We start from the raw sequence: 14,253 nt of genomic DNA, 5'->3' as shown, positions 1-14,253 counted from the left end.
GGTGGTAGTTGGTTTAGGGCTCTGCTCTCATACATGCAATTCATAGTCAGCTGGTATTGAATTTTCTTGTCTATAGTCTCTATCCAATGATTGCGCTGTATTCTTTTTTTCACTTCAAGGGGTCGCCGTAGCAACATTTCGATTGTGCATTCCATTTTAGCTAGCCTCTGTATGCACGCTTCTTTCCATTTATTGAGCAATGTGTCATGTGATGAATTTGTTTTTGATCTTAATAAGTCAATTGGCGGTAGATTGTCTTCTGTTAAGATTTTCCTAAACAGATCTTATGACTTCCATGCCGCAATTGAATGTATGTATTGTACCACTAGTTCAAAGTGTATTAGTTGATCAGGAAATGATTTGGGGAGCGACAAGATTTTGCTCCAAAAAATACCTTCAAGAAGATCCCAGGTATGCCACAGAAGATTGAGTATTGTTTCACTTCCATAGGTAAGTATCAATGCAAACCTCTAGCGGTAGAAAGCAATAAGTGACCTTATGGAGAACTTCCCGTATTTTTTTTGTATCATACCTTGGCATGCTAGTGACTCGGTGTTGGCTCTCAGGTGATCCGCCCATTGTTTTTCACAAATGCTCGGGTTAAGCCATACTCCCAGGTATTTGGTGGTTTTAACCTGTTCTAGTTTACATGCTTTTAAGTAGATTGTGATATCCCTGTTTCCTTTTCTTGGTTGGTATGCAAGAGACATTGTTTGTGATTTTACTGTGTTGATGGGTAGGATCATTAGCATCTACGTATTTCCCTAGGGCATTGATTTGCCTTTGGAGGCCCACTTGCGTTCTGTCGAGTATTACGAGATAGTCAGCGTACATAATCCAAGGTACTGAGATCCCTTTTAAGATCGGTGTGTATGCAGTTAATAAGTTCTGAGGCGCCGCAAGATCTGAGATGTATAAATTGAAAAGGGTGGCAGCGAGCGGGCAGCCCTAATTCTGTCCATTCGAAGTTCTTTCCTTTGTAACTGCACCTTTTTGTGATAGCCTCACTCGTATGGTGGTATTCGAGTGCAATGCTTTAATCGCATCCAGTAGGTCCGTCGAGCACTTCCAGGAATGTAATTTCTGCCATAATTCATGACGATTTACACTATTGAATGCAAGTTGGAAGTCTATGAACACTGCAAGGGTTTGTGTTTTTGTTCTTATTGCTTCCAATATGAGGAGGTTCAAGATTATCAGGTTAATGTTGGTACCTACACCTTTGATCAACCCTGTTTGTCTGGGGTCTCTTCTATTAGTCAATATAGACCATTCTGTCAGTCGCCATAGGAGAATGGAGGCAAATATTTTGCCTAGTGGATCCAGCAAAGCTATTGGCCGATAGTTAGATGCCATCTTTCTGTCGCCTTTTTTAAAGATCAGAATCAGAATTGCTGTTTTCCAGGTGCTCGGACGGAATTTGTTTGAGGTCCATTATGAGTTTGAATATCTGCTGGCAAAGATCAATCCAGGCCTCAAGGTTTGCTCTTAAGGCTGCTTTATTGAGCCCATCAGGTCCGGGCCTGCGAGATGAGTTGAGGTGCCTGATTTGTGTTAGAATTTCATTATGTTCCCATTCGATCTCCCAATTCTTTGCCATTTGGGCTTCTTGAGTGTCAAACGGTTCTTCACTCTTAGCAAAGAACTGGGTAAAGTAAGTCACCCTTGTCGCTTCTGCTACATCTCAGATTAGGAGGTCTGAATGCTGTGCATTTCCATTTAAGAGCCTCCACAGATCTTGAGTATTGCATTGGGCCAGCGCTCCTAACATATATTCAGCATCATTTTGGGAACGTATTGCTAGTGTGTTACGCAGCCAATTCCTATAGGCTTGCTTGGAAATGTTCATATGCTTCCTGCAATCTTCCGTGTTGAGGTGCAACACTGACTTCAGTTGCGCTCGAAGTTGTTTTTTCCTGACAGCGGTTTCTTTGTTATAAGCATGCTCATGTTTATGCCGCTGGTTCAATGGTTTGCAGTCGGTGGTTCTGAATGGTAAAAGAAGCCATTCGTGTTCCAGCTTTTCAACGGCATCCATTTGAGTGTTTAAGAATGTTTCTTTTAACCCTTGTGTTTGATCTTGTGTGATGCAGAGCCTGTTTTTCCCATAATTCAATTCAAGCCGTGGTTGAGTCAGGTCTAATGGCCTTTCTTGTTGGACCTTCCATAGATTATGGTGGTCACTATTTGTGGCAGGGACGATCTTCATCGTGTCAATATTGATATGTAGAGACTGTGAGGCGAAGATATAGTCTAAATATGCCTGTGACTGTCCTTTTTTCCACGTGGGTGCAGGCGGAAAATCTTCTCTCAATTTTCCATTCATTACGATGTTTCTTCGTGTTAGCTCTTTTAGCCAGACTTCGGCTTTCAACAGCAATTCTCTATGCGGAATCAAAGTCCTTATGTTATTAAAGAGATGGATTTTCAAATCTCTGCAAATAATAACCTCAGATTTTTTGTATCGCCTATGTATGTCATCAATGCTTGATAGAGTATTGAAGTAAATATTGTCATTTATAGCTGCCGGGTTCCAGTATAGGTTAAAAATCCCAAGCATCTTAACATTTGCTGCATTGTTGCCCAAGGGCACACTGAGTCGCTTTGACATGTCTCAATTACAGTGACTTGGATGAAAGGGTTAGGATTGTACATCTCGACAACAAGCAGGTTAGCTGCAGATTTTACCAGTGTTAATAGCCCTGAAGAAGGGCGTCCCCTCGCTCTTGTGATGGCTGGATTAATATAAGTTGTATATCCATCACAAATAGGCTGTTTGCTGATCCAAGTCTCCTGTAGAGAGATTATATCGAAGTTTTGAAGGTCTTGATTTCCTTCCTCAAACAGGTGTGCTGATCCCCACGTGTTCCATGAGCAGAGTTTCCAAGGTGACTTCTCAACTGGGAGCGATAGTTATGGGTGCTTCTTTCCACAAGTCTGTTTGTGGTGGAATTGGGCTGTCTTTTCCTTTCTGGTGAAGTCCTTGGCCTCTCGATTTCTCTTGGCTGGGAGCCCTCCAGGGAATCTAACTTTATTTTCATGTAAAGACTAGCAATATCCTTTTCTTCTGATATACATGTCTTGCCGGCTCGCTTCTTCATTATAGTTTTGAACACTGAGTTTTGCCTGTTTTCACGTCGTCTCTTGTTTGTTTCCTCTGAGATTGGTATATTTCTCATTATGGTGGTAGTGATGTCGAATCCCAGTGGTAGAAAAGTGGCCTTGTGATCTAATATTGTCGCAGAAATTCTTCTTGAGACTTGATGTTCTGCTTCGCAGAGGAGTTGCTGGGGGGGTGAGGGTGCTATAGCCATGTGTCTTTTGGTTGTAGCTCCGGATAGAAGCTCAGGGACTACAACCAAAAGGCTATAGCTAGCCCCGAATCCCGACAGTCCCGACATTAGCTTAGCCCCTGATCTTTTCCAGACCTAGCAACACCCCTACTGCTACCAAATCCGTTCTTGCCGCTCTTACAAATTCGACTATTTTGATGTGATAGGTTTTGATGAATTTGAGTTTGGGTAGCACATGTAGGAGTCGCAGCATATTGGTTCCATTCGGAATCGGTCTGTCTTCCCTGTCCACCAATCTATCACAATAACATTAGTAATGGTCACCGATCTTCAAATCATTTGTAAAATTGCCCAAAAAAGAGAACAAGAAAGAAACTGAAATTTGTTACAAAAAGAGAAGGAACAAAGATCCATAGATACATTGTATTAACTATATGAATTGGTAGTCACCAGAGATTACTTGAAGACAGTTTATTAAACTGAACTAGTGGTGTGGTCAGAAGAGATTAGTTCGGACGGTGGACAGATTCTGTTCAGACATTCACTGACGTCTAACAAGCACCTTAGTTTTGTTGGGTAGGGAAGCCCCATAGTATAGGGAAAGGTAGGCCTTTATCCTTTTTTTCAATAAACTTCTCAGTGAAATGGACTTTCTGAGTATGCATTTTTCTTCTGACCCTCTACAGTTCCTAGAGACATTTGAAGTCCCTTTAATGGAATTGTTAAAGACCCGACACACCCGCTGGCACTTGTAATCCGGCTATGCCGCCAGACCGAGTGCCGGTAAAGGTAAGTACCAAATGCCAGTATCTAGGATACCGGCATACTCGGAATGAGGCCCAGTGTACCTACAACAGGAAGGGGGCTAGACGTGCACGTGTTTAGCAAGAAAGGTGAGTGGTGAGACTGTAGTGGATAAGTGCATGCAGAGGAAACCTATCACGGCGGAGGGCAAGTCCTGCCGGAGCCCAAAGCGGTGACCCTTTTTCCCTCGTGGAAATCGGTCTGGCAGAAATGTTTGCTTAAGTGTATTGTCAGTGTTTTCCTGAAACCCTGGCAGGTTTTCTTCATGCTTTAACCTGCACTATTCAAGGCGAAGCTCCGTAAGTAAGGATGATGGCTCAGAAACTCTGGTGTTACCCTGTGGTGCAGGGCTATCACACAATTAGCTCCTGGCTGCGGGATTTGTTGCTGAACTTTCAACCCAGCAGTTTTGTCTCCCATCGTGGAGGAAATTGTGGCAGTGGGGACAGAGGAAGCAGCAGTTCTGGTGAAACGGCTAAGAGCAGACCCTTGTGAGGGCGGGGATGGGGATGTGGTGGACACAACATGAGTGAACTTTACCGCCATAAGGATCTGTGGCCATACCAGTGAATATTTGTCATAAGCCATGCAGCCCGATTGACTGTCAGGATCTCAGGATTCCACTCTGTGTATTAATTAAGCAATAATTCTGAGATCATCAATTTTTTAGATACACAAATGGAGGCATTGGCACATGTCTGTGAGACTCTCCAGATGTTTTCGGCCAAAAACCCATCTACCATATCCAGCCCAGTCAATGCGGAGGGTTCAAGGGGAATTATAGTCCAAAAAATCAGGAGAGCAACAGTTTGCAGACCCCTTTTGTAGGTAAACCAGTCACTCAACCCAGCATCCAAAAAAGGTAATGCCACTTAGTCATATTCAAAGGACCTTTTGATTCAGTTTTCCCCAGTATGTACTGTCCTGCAAATGTACACTTGGGGGTGGGGGTACACAGGAAGTGCCTAGTGCATATGTTTAACATTAATCTCACTGTCCCCTCAGTAACCTATCATACTGATTGAAATGTGCATTTTCTTTTTTTTTTTTCTAGACTGTGGATCCATCATCTGTTGCTCTGGTAACTTTGGGGTCATCCAAGGACATGTTGTTTGAAGGGGGACCTATGCCATGGGTTCTCGAACCATCGAAGTTTTTCAGGAACATCTCGGCAGAAGATTCAGAAAGTGTTGGCATAAACATCTTTGCACCCCCCGCGTCTCGAAATCATTTGCAACATTGGATTAGAGTTTCCTGCAGAGCACTGGGAGAGCAAGTGAGTGCGGATTGGGTTTTATTTTCAGTCGGTGTAATATTTTGTTGGCAATACTTGAAGGCAGATTCCATTAGATATAGTATTTTCATCCAGCAGGGCCTGCAGCCTCCAAAGATAGGATTGCAATAAGCTTTACTGAAATCCAGAGTGACTTGTTGTGAATTTAAGGAGTTTTCTGCAAACCTGATGTGATGGATAATTTTCTTGTGAGTCTGTGGTGGTGTATTTGAAAGTATTACATTAGCTGCTGACTGAAAGGTTGTGCTCTGAACACCGTTATCAAAATTGATGTTTTATTAAAACATACTTATTTGCACATTTCCCTACTGCGTTTTTTGTATAGTGGGGAGTGGGGACGATCTGCAAAGCTTCCAAACTCGTCACTAGGAAAGGCTGTGGTGTGGTAGCTCCATAACAGCCTGTGTGTTCGATTCTTCATTGCGTATTTTGCACAGAGGGGAGGTATGGCTGAGAGTATTGAAATTAAATTTGTAACTGGCATATGTGGTGCAATGTGACTTTTTTATGAATTTCCTTTTCAGGGACTATGCACTTGAACTGCTGTTGTGGTGCAAGGTTTTAGGTATAATAGAATTTGGACTTCTATGAATCTATTCTAGAGTGATTTTAAAAGTGATATTTAGATCATTCTCTTTTGATAATGTGATGCGTTTTCTGTTTTTTCTTCTCTTTTGTGTATGCTTAAAGGTCATATATTGAGTTTTGTATATTGCAAAACTTGTTGGCAATGTTTTTTCATAGTTCGTGTTAGGTTGACTGGTTTCAACCAGAATCACAATAAATACTAAAATAACACACACTTGCCTGTGCTGGGACACTCTCGGCCCGATTTTGATTTGTCCTGAAGGCGCACCTTTATTTTATCATTCGACTATTGGTCCGGTAGGACAGTAAAGTATTGAAGATACTGGCTTTGTTGTCCTTTATAGTAGTGCCTATTAGGCGCCGTGTTAGCAACACCTATACCTTGAAAGTATTGCATTGGTGTACATGTAGATGGGTTGTGAGAAAGTACACACAGCATGTGGGCATTGTTTGATTAATTATGCACACATTGAATCCCCAAACCCATGCTACTCCCTGGGGCTAGTCCCACCCACTACCTGCCCTTCCTTCCCCACCCAAAACACCCCCTCCTATGATCTCTTTGAGGTTTCTCTTTCCTGCAGTAACATCAAATGTTGCGCTCTATACATTCTGCCAATTATTTCTAAGCAGTCTTCTGAGAGTTAATTGCTTCATTGCCACTGTAAATGATCTTTGTGTAATAAAAATGTCTGCTTATGCCATGTTAAACAAGCATTGCCAAAACCAACAGTTTGACTTGTGTATACGTAGTAGATCGGCATTTGCTAGGCAATGGCATCATAGGCCCAGGTGATCACACAATATTCTATCTTAAAACCAGGAAGTATCATTATGGCAGTATCTAGCAAATGTCTATCCCATGCCTACCCAAAAGTACAAACGGCTGGCTTTACAAATGCCTATTTTTGGTTTGCGGCATGCCACACACCACTCCCCGTAATTGGAGTTGCACGTCGGCAGGAAAACTGCTTTGTCATTCTACCCTCCGCCTAGGTAAACATTGCATTACTTTTGCACAAACATGAAACACCATTGGGTCCGGTGCTTCCGTTTGGGGCAACTGTTATCCTGAATAGCTTAAGTGGTACACATATGCCACGTAGGTGATAGTTGTATATAGAGTATATATAATTTGGCAATTGCCGTCTGTTTTTTATTTCACGTATGTAACATATACCAAATATATCATCCACATAATATTTGTTATTCGTCCTTTTTAAAAGTCGTACATATATGATAAAATAAGTGGAAACCGGTAGCAGTTTATTTCTCCTTCTGTGTTCTGAAAGGTATATGGCAGCAGTAAAATGTGCCAATATACAATTCTCAGAGAACAGACTTGAATGGTCCTTCTTGTATGTGTCCTGCTGAAATATATATTTCTCCAGAATGGGGTCTGGCATGGATTCACATGCTCATGAATATTCCCCGTCGTCAGGCTGGGAATCCTCGGTAAAGAAAAAACCAGTATCAGTTTCGTTTCTGATCTGTCTTTCGTAGTTATAACCAATCACTGGTCTCTGCGTCATACTGACCACAGCCAATGACTGCCCTCTACCTAAGCACCGCCTCTGGCAGCCATCTTCAGATTTTTACCGCACGTTCATGTGTTGGGATCCTCGTGCTATTGCTCTCGAGCGTTAGTGCTATTTTTTTCACGTTTTTTTTCTCAAAACTTTGTTTTTTCCGGTCAAAAGAGCCTCAAGCTCCACCGACTCTCCATCCGATCAACGGGGACCCGTGTCGGATTCGTCTGCGCCCCTCAAGGGTGAAGATTTCGTCGAGCTACGTTTTGGAGGACTCCAGAAGCTTCTCAGGCCCGGACATGGCCCAGGAGAAGGGAAGCTTGACGCCCGGAAAGCTGTTCAGGGTCTGCCCTGGATGCCAGCTGCAGAACGTCTTTAAGGAGGACGAACACTCCTTTTGTCTCTACTGCTTACATGAGGACAAGACGCACGTGGAGAAGGACTGTGCGTTTTGCGGCAGTATGTCGGAGCGGACCATGAAGGACCGCCACCAACGCCTCGCCAACTGGCTGGAAGGGAAGAGCCCGTCAGGCGAGAAGAAGAGTAAGAAATCCGAGCGGTCTTCTAAGACCTTTGAGGACGCCCCGGCGACGGGGGTCCAACACAAGGCCAAGCACCGCGAGTCCGCTGGCACCGGGAGCGCCGAACGGTCGGGCTCTACGGGCGCCAGGCAGGGCGCACCCTCCCCGGCACCTTCAGCCACGAGCCAACGCTCTGGGTCGGGTAAGAGGAAGGGCGAGCACCCGGCGAAGCTCCTGGAGAGGCCCCGGTCGAGCTCGAAGGCCCCATCGGAGGGGGAGAAGGCAGTGTCCCCCCCCCCTCAAGGATAAGGCGGTGAGCGCACCGAAGGTGGTGAAGGCCTTAATCCATCCGGCCAAGCCCTCTATCGATACTGTCGCGGCGGCCCTGGCTCAGCCTGTGGAGGCTACACCAGTGGTGGCGACCTCGGGGCTCAGAGTCTCCCTGCCACCTCGGAGGGAGTCCTCTTTTGTGCCCATCGATAGGACCCCCGTGAAATCCCCGGCGGGGAAGAAAAAGGGGGGGCAGGGCGTCGTCGTAGATTCGGCTTCAGAGGAAGAGCTGATCGAGGTCTTAAGCCACGGCCTTGGCGTGGATGAAGACCGGCCCGTCGGGATGGATCCCGACGCAGGTGACGACGACGGCGTCGAGGGTGCTGACGGGGCCCCTGATCGCCCGTCTGATTTCCCTCTGCCAGCGCCGCAAGACAACTCGGCGGCCATTTTGTTGGCTATACAGTCCTTATGCTCAGAGATAAGGACGAGACTACCGTTGCCGACAGAGGAGCCTCTCCCGTCGGGGGATCCTGAACCGGGACCTTCGGGTGTTCCCCCTCCCAAGAAAAGAAGGATTCACCCTCCACCTCCTTTTCAGCCGTCGCGACCCGTCCAGCCCTCCTCCCCGTCCACCCGAGGGGATGATACGGGGACTGACACGGCAGCGACGGGTACGGACGACGAGGTATACGACGAGGATCTCCCGTCATCACCTCCCACCAGGGCCTCTCCGCCCGACGAGATTGGATCGTTCCACTCCATGATCGCCAGGGCATCCGAGCTTTTCCAACTCTGCCCTGAGGAGAAGAAAAAGGAAGGATTCCTTTATCAACGGCGCGAGGCCAAGAGGAAGACGGTCCTCGCGGTGCCTCTACTGGACGACATTTGGGATGAGGGCCTCGCCCTCCTCAAGAACCCTTCCACGACGCCAGCTAGAAGAGACCGGTACGAAAAGAAGTACCGGGTCCCGGACGCGGCCCCCCTGTGCCTCCGGGCGCAGCCTACCCCGGACTCTGTCGTCTCTGCGGCGGCCAGGAAGAAAGCGGGGGGGGGGGTGCGGCCTCCACATCGACTTCCCCACCGGACGGCGAGGGGAAAGAAATTGGACGCTATGGGACGCAGGGTCATCTCGTCTGCAGCGATGTCGATTAAAGCGGCCAGCGCCTTGGCTATCGTGGCCCGCTACGACAGGGAGCCATGGTACAAACTGGCTCCCCTGCTGGACTTCCTACCGGACGACAAGAGGGCGGATGCCCTGGAGATCCTACAGGAAGGTGAGGTGGCATCGGACCACGCCATCACTATTGCGATGGACATCGCCGACACTGGATTTAGCCAGTTGGGCAACGGCGTGTGCCTTAGGCGGCGTGGATGGCTCAAGGCTACGGACTTCCGTCAAGACGTACAGACCAGAGTCCTGGACATGCCGTTCGATGGGAACAACCTGTTTGGGAAAACAGTGGACGATTCCCTTCAGGCCATTAAAGCGGACACAGACGGCCCGGGCCCTTGGGGTTCTACAGCAACGACGGACGCCCTTTCGGAGCAGCGGAGGCAAGGGCGCCTCCAAAGGTTCCGGCGGCGGTTTCTCTACCTACCGTCAAGCGGCCTGCTCGTCGTCTCAAGAGGCCTACAGAGGACGAGGCAAGTCTGGAGGACCCCGCCGTCGTCGCCAAGGAGGTCAAGGCGGCAAAGCCTCGTCGAAACAGGATTGAACCGGCCGTGGGGTCGGGCCCCCACCGAAGCACCCCGGTGGGAGGCCGGCTGGCGAGCTTCGTCAGCGTGTGGGAGTCCATCTCCACCGACCGTTGGGTGCTGGACGCCTTGGCCCGGGGCCACGCGCTCGAGTTTCAAAGAAGGTGCCCGCGCGTCCACCCCGTGGCCAGGAGAGAGCTTCACGTCCCTCAGCTTCTCCTGGAGGTAACGGCGTTGCTCAGGAAGGGCGCCATCAAACTCGTCCCAAAGAGGCTTCGGGGCTCCGGAGTTTACTCGAGATACTTCCTCGTGAAGAAGACGGGAGGATGGCGCCCCATCCTAGACCTGCGACGTCTGAACAAGTTCATCAAGGCGCAGAAGTTCCGGATGGTCACCCTGCAGCACGTCCTGGGTCAGCTGGAGGAAGGAGACTTCCTGTCGTCGTTGGATTTGGAAGATGCCTACTTCCATATTCCCATCCTAAAGGGGCACCGAAAATTCCTCAGGTTTGTGGTCCAAGGGCGTCACTACCAGTTCAAAGCCCTCCCCTTCGGACTACGGTCGGCACCCAGGGTATTTACCAAGTGCCTTGCACCGGTGGCGGCGCAGCTGTGCCGCAAGGGGATCCACGTCTACCCCTACCTGGACGACTGGCTCATCCGAGCCAAGACGAGGGAGCTCGCCGTGGACCACACGGCAAGGACCGTCCAACTTCTCACGGACCTGGGATTCTCCGTTAACTACGCCAAGTCCCACCTTGTACCCGCGCAAAACGCACTGTTTCTGGGAGCGAAGCTCGACACAGTGTCCCTTCTGGCCTCCCCGTCGGAGGAAAGGACCAGGTCCATCCTGGGCAAGGTACAGCGGATGTTGGTTTCCGACGTGGCCAAGGTGAGGTCCATCAAGTCCCTCCTCGGAATGATGTCCTCTTGCATCTACCTCATTCCCATGTGCAGGCTCCGGATGCGCCCGTTGCAGGAGTTCCTGGACGCGGGCTGGATCCAAACGACGGGCGGCTTCGAGGAGAGGATCACACTCGACGAGAGTTTCCGCCGAGCGGTCCGGTGGTGGGGCACCCGCGCGCATCTGACGGCGGGCATGGACTTCCAGACCCCAGACCTCCAGGAGACAGTGACCACGGATGCCTCCCTGGAAGGGTGGGGAGCACACACCGAAAATCTGTACGCGAGAGGCCTCTGGCTCCCGACGGAGAAGTCCCTCCATATCAACGTCCTGGAGCTCCGTGCAGTGTTCTGGGCCCTCAGGTCCTTCCTTCCGTCCCTCAAGGGCAAGGTGGTGAGGATCTTCACCGACAACACCACCACCATGTTTTACATCAGGAAACAGGGCGGAACCAGGTCCCCAGCACTGTCCAAGGAGGCGCAGGACCTGTGGCATTGGGCAGTCGCCCAAAGGATGTTTCTGGTGCCGTTTCATCTGGCAGGGATAAAAAAACACCATCGCCGACTCACTCAGCAGGGAGCTGCGCTCGTGCCACGAGTGGGAACTACGGCAGGATCTAGTGGATCGCCTCTTCCGACGGTGGGGCACACCCCAGATCGACCTGTTCGCGACGGCGACGAACTCCAAGTGCCGGAGGTTCGCCAGCAGGTTTCCCCAGGCGAGGAGCATGGGCGATGCTTTCTCGTTCCCCTGGGAGGGCCTGTTCCTCTACGCGTTCCCTCCTTTGCCACTGCTAATCCGGCTCGTCAACCAGCTCAAGAGGTCACGGTGCAGGATGATCCTCGTCGCACCTGCGTGGCCGAGGCAGATATGGTTCCCGGACCTTCTGGACTTGTCAGCGTCCCCGCCAATCAAGCTGCCGGTGGACGTGGATCTACTCTCCAGGGAAGGAGGCGCCATCCTCCACCACGACCCGAAATCGCTGAACTTGCAGGCCTGGCTCCTGCAGCGCTAGAGTTTGGAGGATACGACATACCGGCCGACTGCAGAGAGGTTCTTGCAAAGGCCAGGGCGTCCTCGACTCTTAAATGCTACGGACACAAATGGAAGAGGTTCTCTGTCTGGTGCCACGCAAAGAAGATTAACCCTCTACGGATTATGGCTCCCCAGGTACTGCCGTACCTGCTGACGCTGGCCAAAGCTGGACTGGCACACGCGTCCATCAAGATTCATCTTGCTGCGATCTCCCGATACACCAGAACCACGGGCCGGACGTCCCTGTGGTGTCATCGTCTGGTGAAAGAGTTCATGAAGGGACTGTTCAGATCGTTCCCGCCGGTGAAGGCGCCGGCCCCGGCGTGGGAGGTCAATGTGGTGCTGACCAAGTTCATGGGACCTCCGTTCGAGCCTCTGCACTCGGCCCCGTTGAAGTTTCTGTCGTGGAAAACAGCGTTTCTTGTGGCCATCACCTCCGCACGACGGGTGGGAGAGATCCAGGCCCTTTCCTGCAAGGCCCCGTACTTGACTTTTCACGACACGAGGGTAGTGCTCAGGACGCACCCCTCCTTCATGCCCAAGGTACCGTCGGACTTCCATCTCAACGAACCCTTGGTGTTGCCTGTGTTCTTCCCGTCGCCTTCGTCGCCGGCTGAGAGGACTTTGCACTCGCTGGATGTGGCTAGAGGGCTGAAGTTCTACGTGGACCGCACAAAGTGTTTTCGGAAGACGTCACAACTCTTTGTGAACTTTGGACCTGTCAATCAGGGGAAGGCTCTCTCGAAGGTTCATTTCCAGATGGCTCTCCGGCTGTATCATGTACTGTCATCGGGTGGCAAACCGACCGCTGCCTGGCCGTCCGAGAGCCCATTACACCAGAGCGATCGCAGCTACCACGGCGTTCCTTTCTGGTGTGCCCCTGCTGGACATATGCAGGGCTGCTACGTGGAGGTCGACGCACACCTTCACGAAATTCTACTGCGTCGATCGGGACTCCAGGGAGGAGTCCAGGGTCGGCCAAGCAGTGCTGCGCAACCTGTTCGCCTGAGGTGAGCCTGGTGAGGAGGTAAGATGCTTAATGTTGAGTTTGATGTAATGCTTAATGTTGAGCCTTTGCCACCTCCCGTGGTTGTGCATGTGTGTACTGCTATGTATTCTTTATTCATGAGCATGTGAATCCATGCCAGACCCCATGCTGGAGAAGGAACAAGTTACTTACCTGTAACTGTTGTTCTCCAGCATGGGTCTGGCATGGATTCACATGCGAACCCTCCCGCCTACCCCTCTGCGGCTCTTCACTTGGTCATACTGCCACTTCACGTGCTTCCAAATCTGAAGATGGCTGCCAGAGGCGGTGCTTAGGTAGAGGGCAGTCATTGGCTGTGGTCAGTATGATGCAGAGACCAGTGATTGGTTATTACTACGAAAGACAGATCAGAAACGAAACTGATATTGGTTTTTTCTTTACCGAGGATTCCCAGCCTGACGACGGGGAATATTCATGAGCATGTGAATCCATGCCAGACCCATGCTGGAGAACAACAGTTACAGGTAAGTAATATATATATATATTAGAACAAAGCGGGTATATACTTATTTTGTGGCTTGGGATGGCCAAGAAGAATGTGCCTTCTGCTGCTCACTCACTAAAGCAACTCTTTTCAGAAACATTGATGCAGAGGTTTTATCAAGCACTTTGTTTTGGCACTAAACGCTTTGTGCAGGCTGTACCGGGAGCTAACGGCCTGCCTGCCCGAGTTAATGGATTAAGTGTAGCAAGGACCATTACCAATCGCTGCGGGCCATTGCCGCTGGTTTGATTTACTCCTGATGCTATTGCCACTTGCAACCCAACAAAACGTGGTGCTAGTGGTAGTTTAAACACGATTTTTCTCTTGAGGAAAAACGCGAGTCGGTGGCATTTTAACAAAGAAAATCTAGCCACACCAAAATGGCTGCCACAGGAATATGGAACGCAAACTAAAGAGCCAATTTCCTATGCCCGAGGGAGCCTGGGTGAGCTAGAGGTTGTGCAACAAGTTTACATGTGAGGTAAGTGTCGAGGTGGCTGGTGGTGGTAGTCGGCAGTGATTGACACAACGTTGTGTGTGTTGGCCAGCTGCGGTTCTACGTGGAACGTGGCCTTCGTTGGTTACAGCTTCCAAGCAAAGCATTTTCACAGGCTGAGATCCAAGTATCCCGCGAAGGCAAAACAATAATGAATTTATAGATCTATTGTTTTTTTTCCAATTTTTTACTCCGCGGATGCCTTTTACTGAAATCAAGTCGGGTAAGCCTCAGCAAATCACGGAACTGAAAGTAGTCTTCAGGCCATAGGTTCACATCCCCGAGGGGCA

General features: G+C 49.6%; 1 protein-coding gene across 1 annotated transcript in view; it reads left to right on the top strand.

The window, feature by feature from the left end:
* The window catches only part of NUP210 (nucleoporin 210), a 1,233,892-nt gene that overhangs the window by 581,964 nt on the left and 637,675 nt on the right, over window positions 1-14,253 (top strand). The window contains exon 15 of the mRNA XM_069643978.1: window positions 5,152-5,373. Coding sequence (XP_069500079.1) covers window positions 5,152-5,373 — 222 coding nt within the window. The remainder of the gene's footprint in view (window positions 1-5,151; window positions 5,374-14,253) is intronic.

Source organism: Ambystoma mexicanum, chromosome 2p (assembly GCF_040938575.1).
Source record: "Ambystoma mexicanum isolate Mex_15411 chromosome 2p, UKY_AmexF1_1, whole genome shotgun sequence".
NCBI lineage: Eukaryota > Metazoa > Chordata > Amphibia > Caudata > Ambystomatidae > Ambystoma > Ambystoma mexicanum.
Note: the sequence above shows the minus strand (reverse complement) of the source record. Positions and strands in the feature narration are given on the sequence as shown.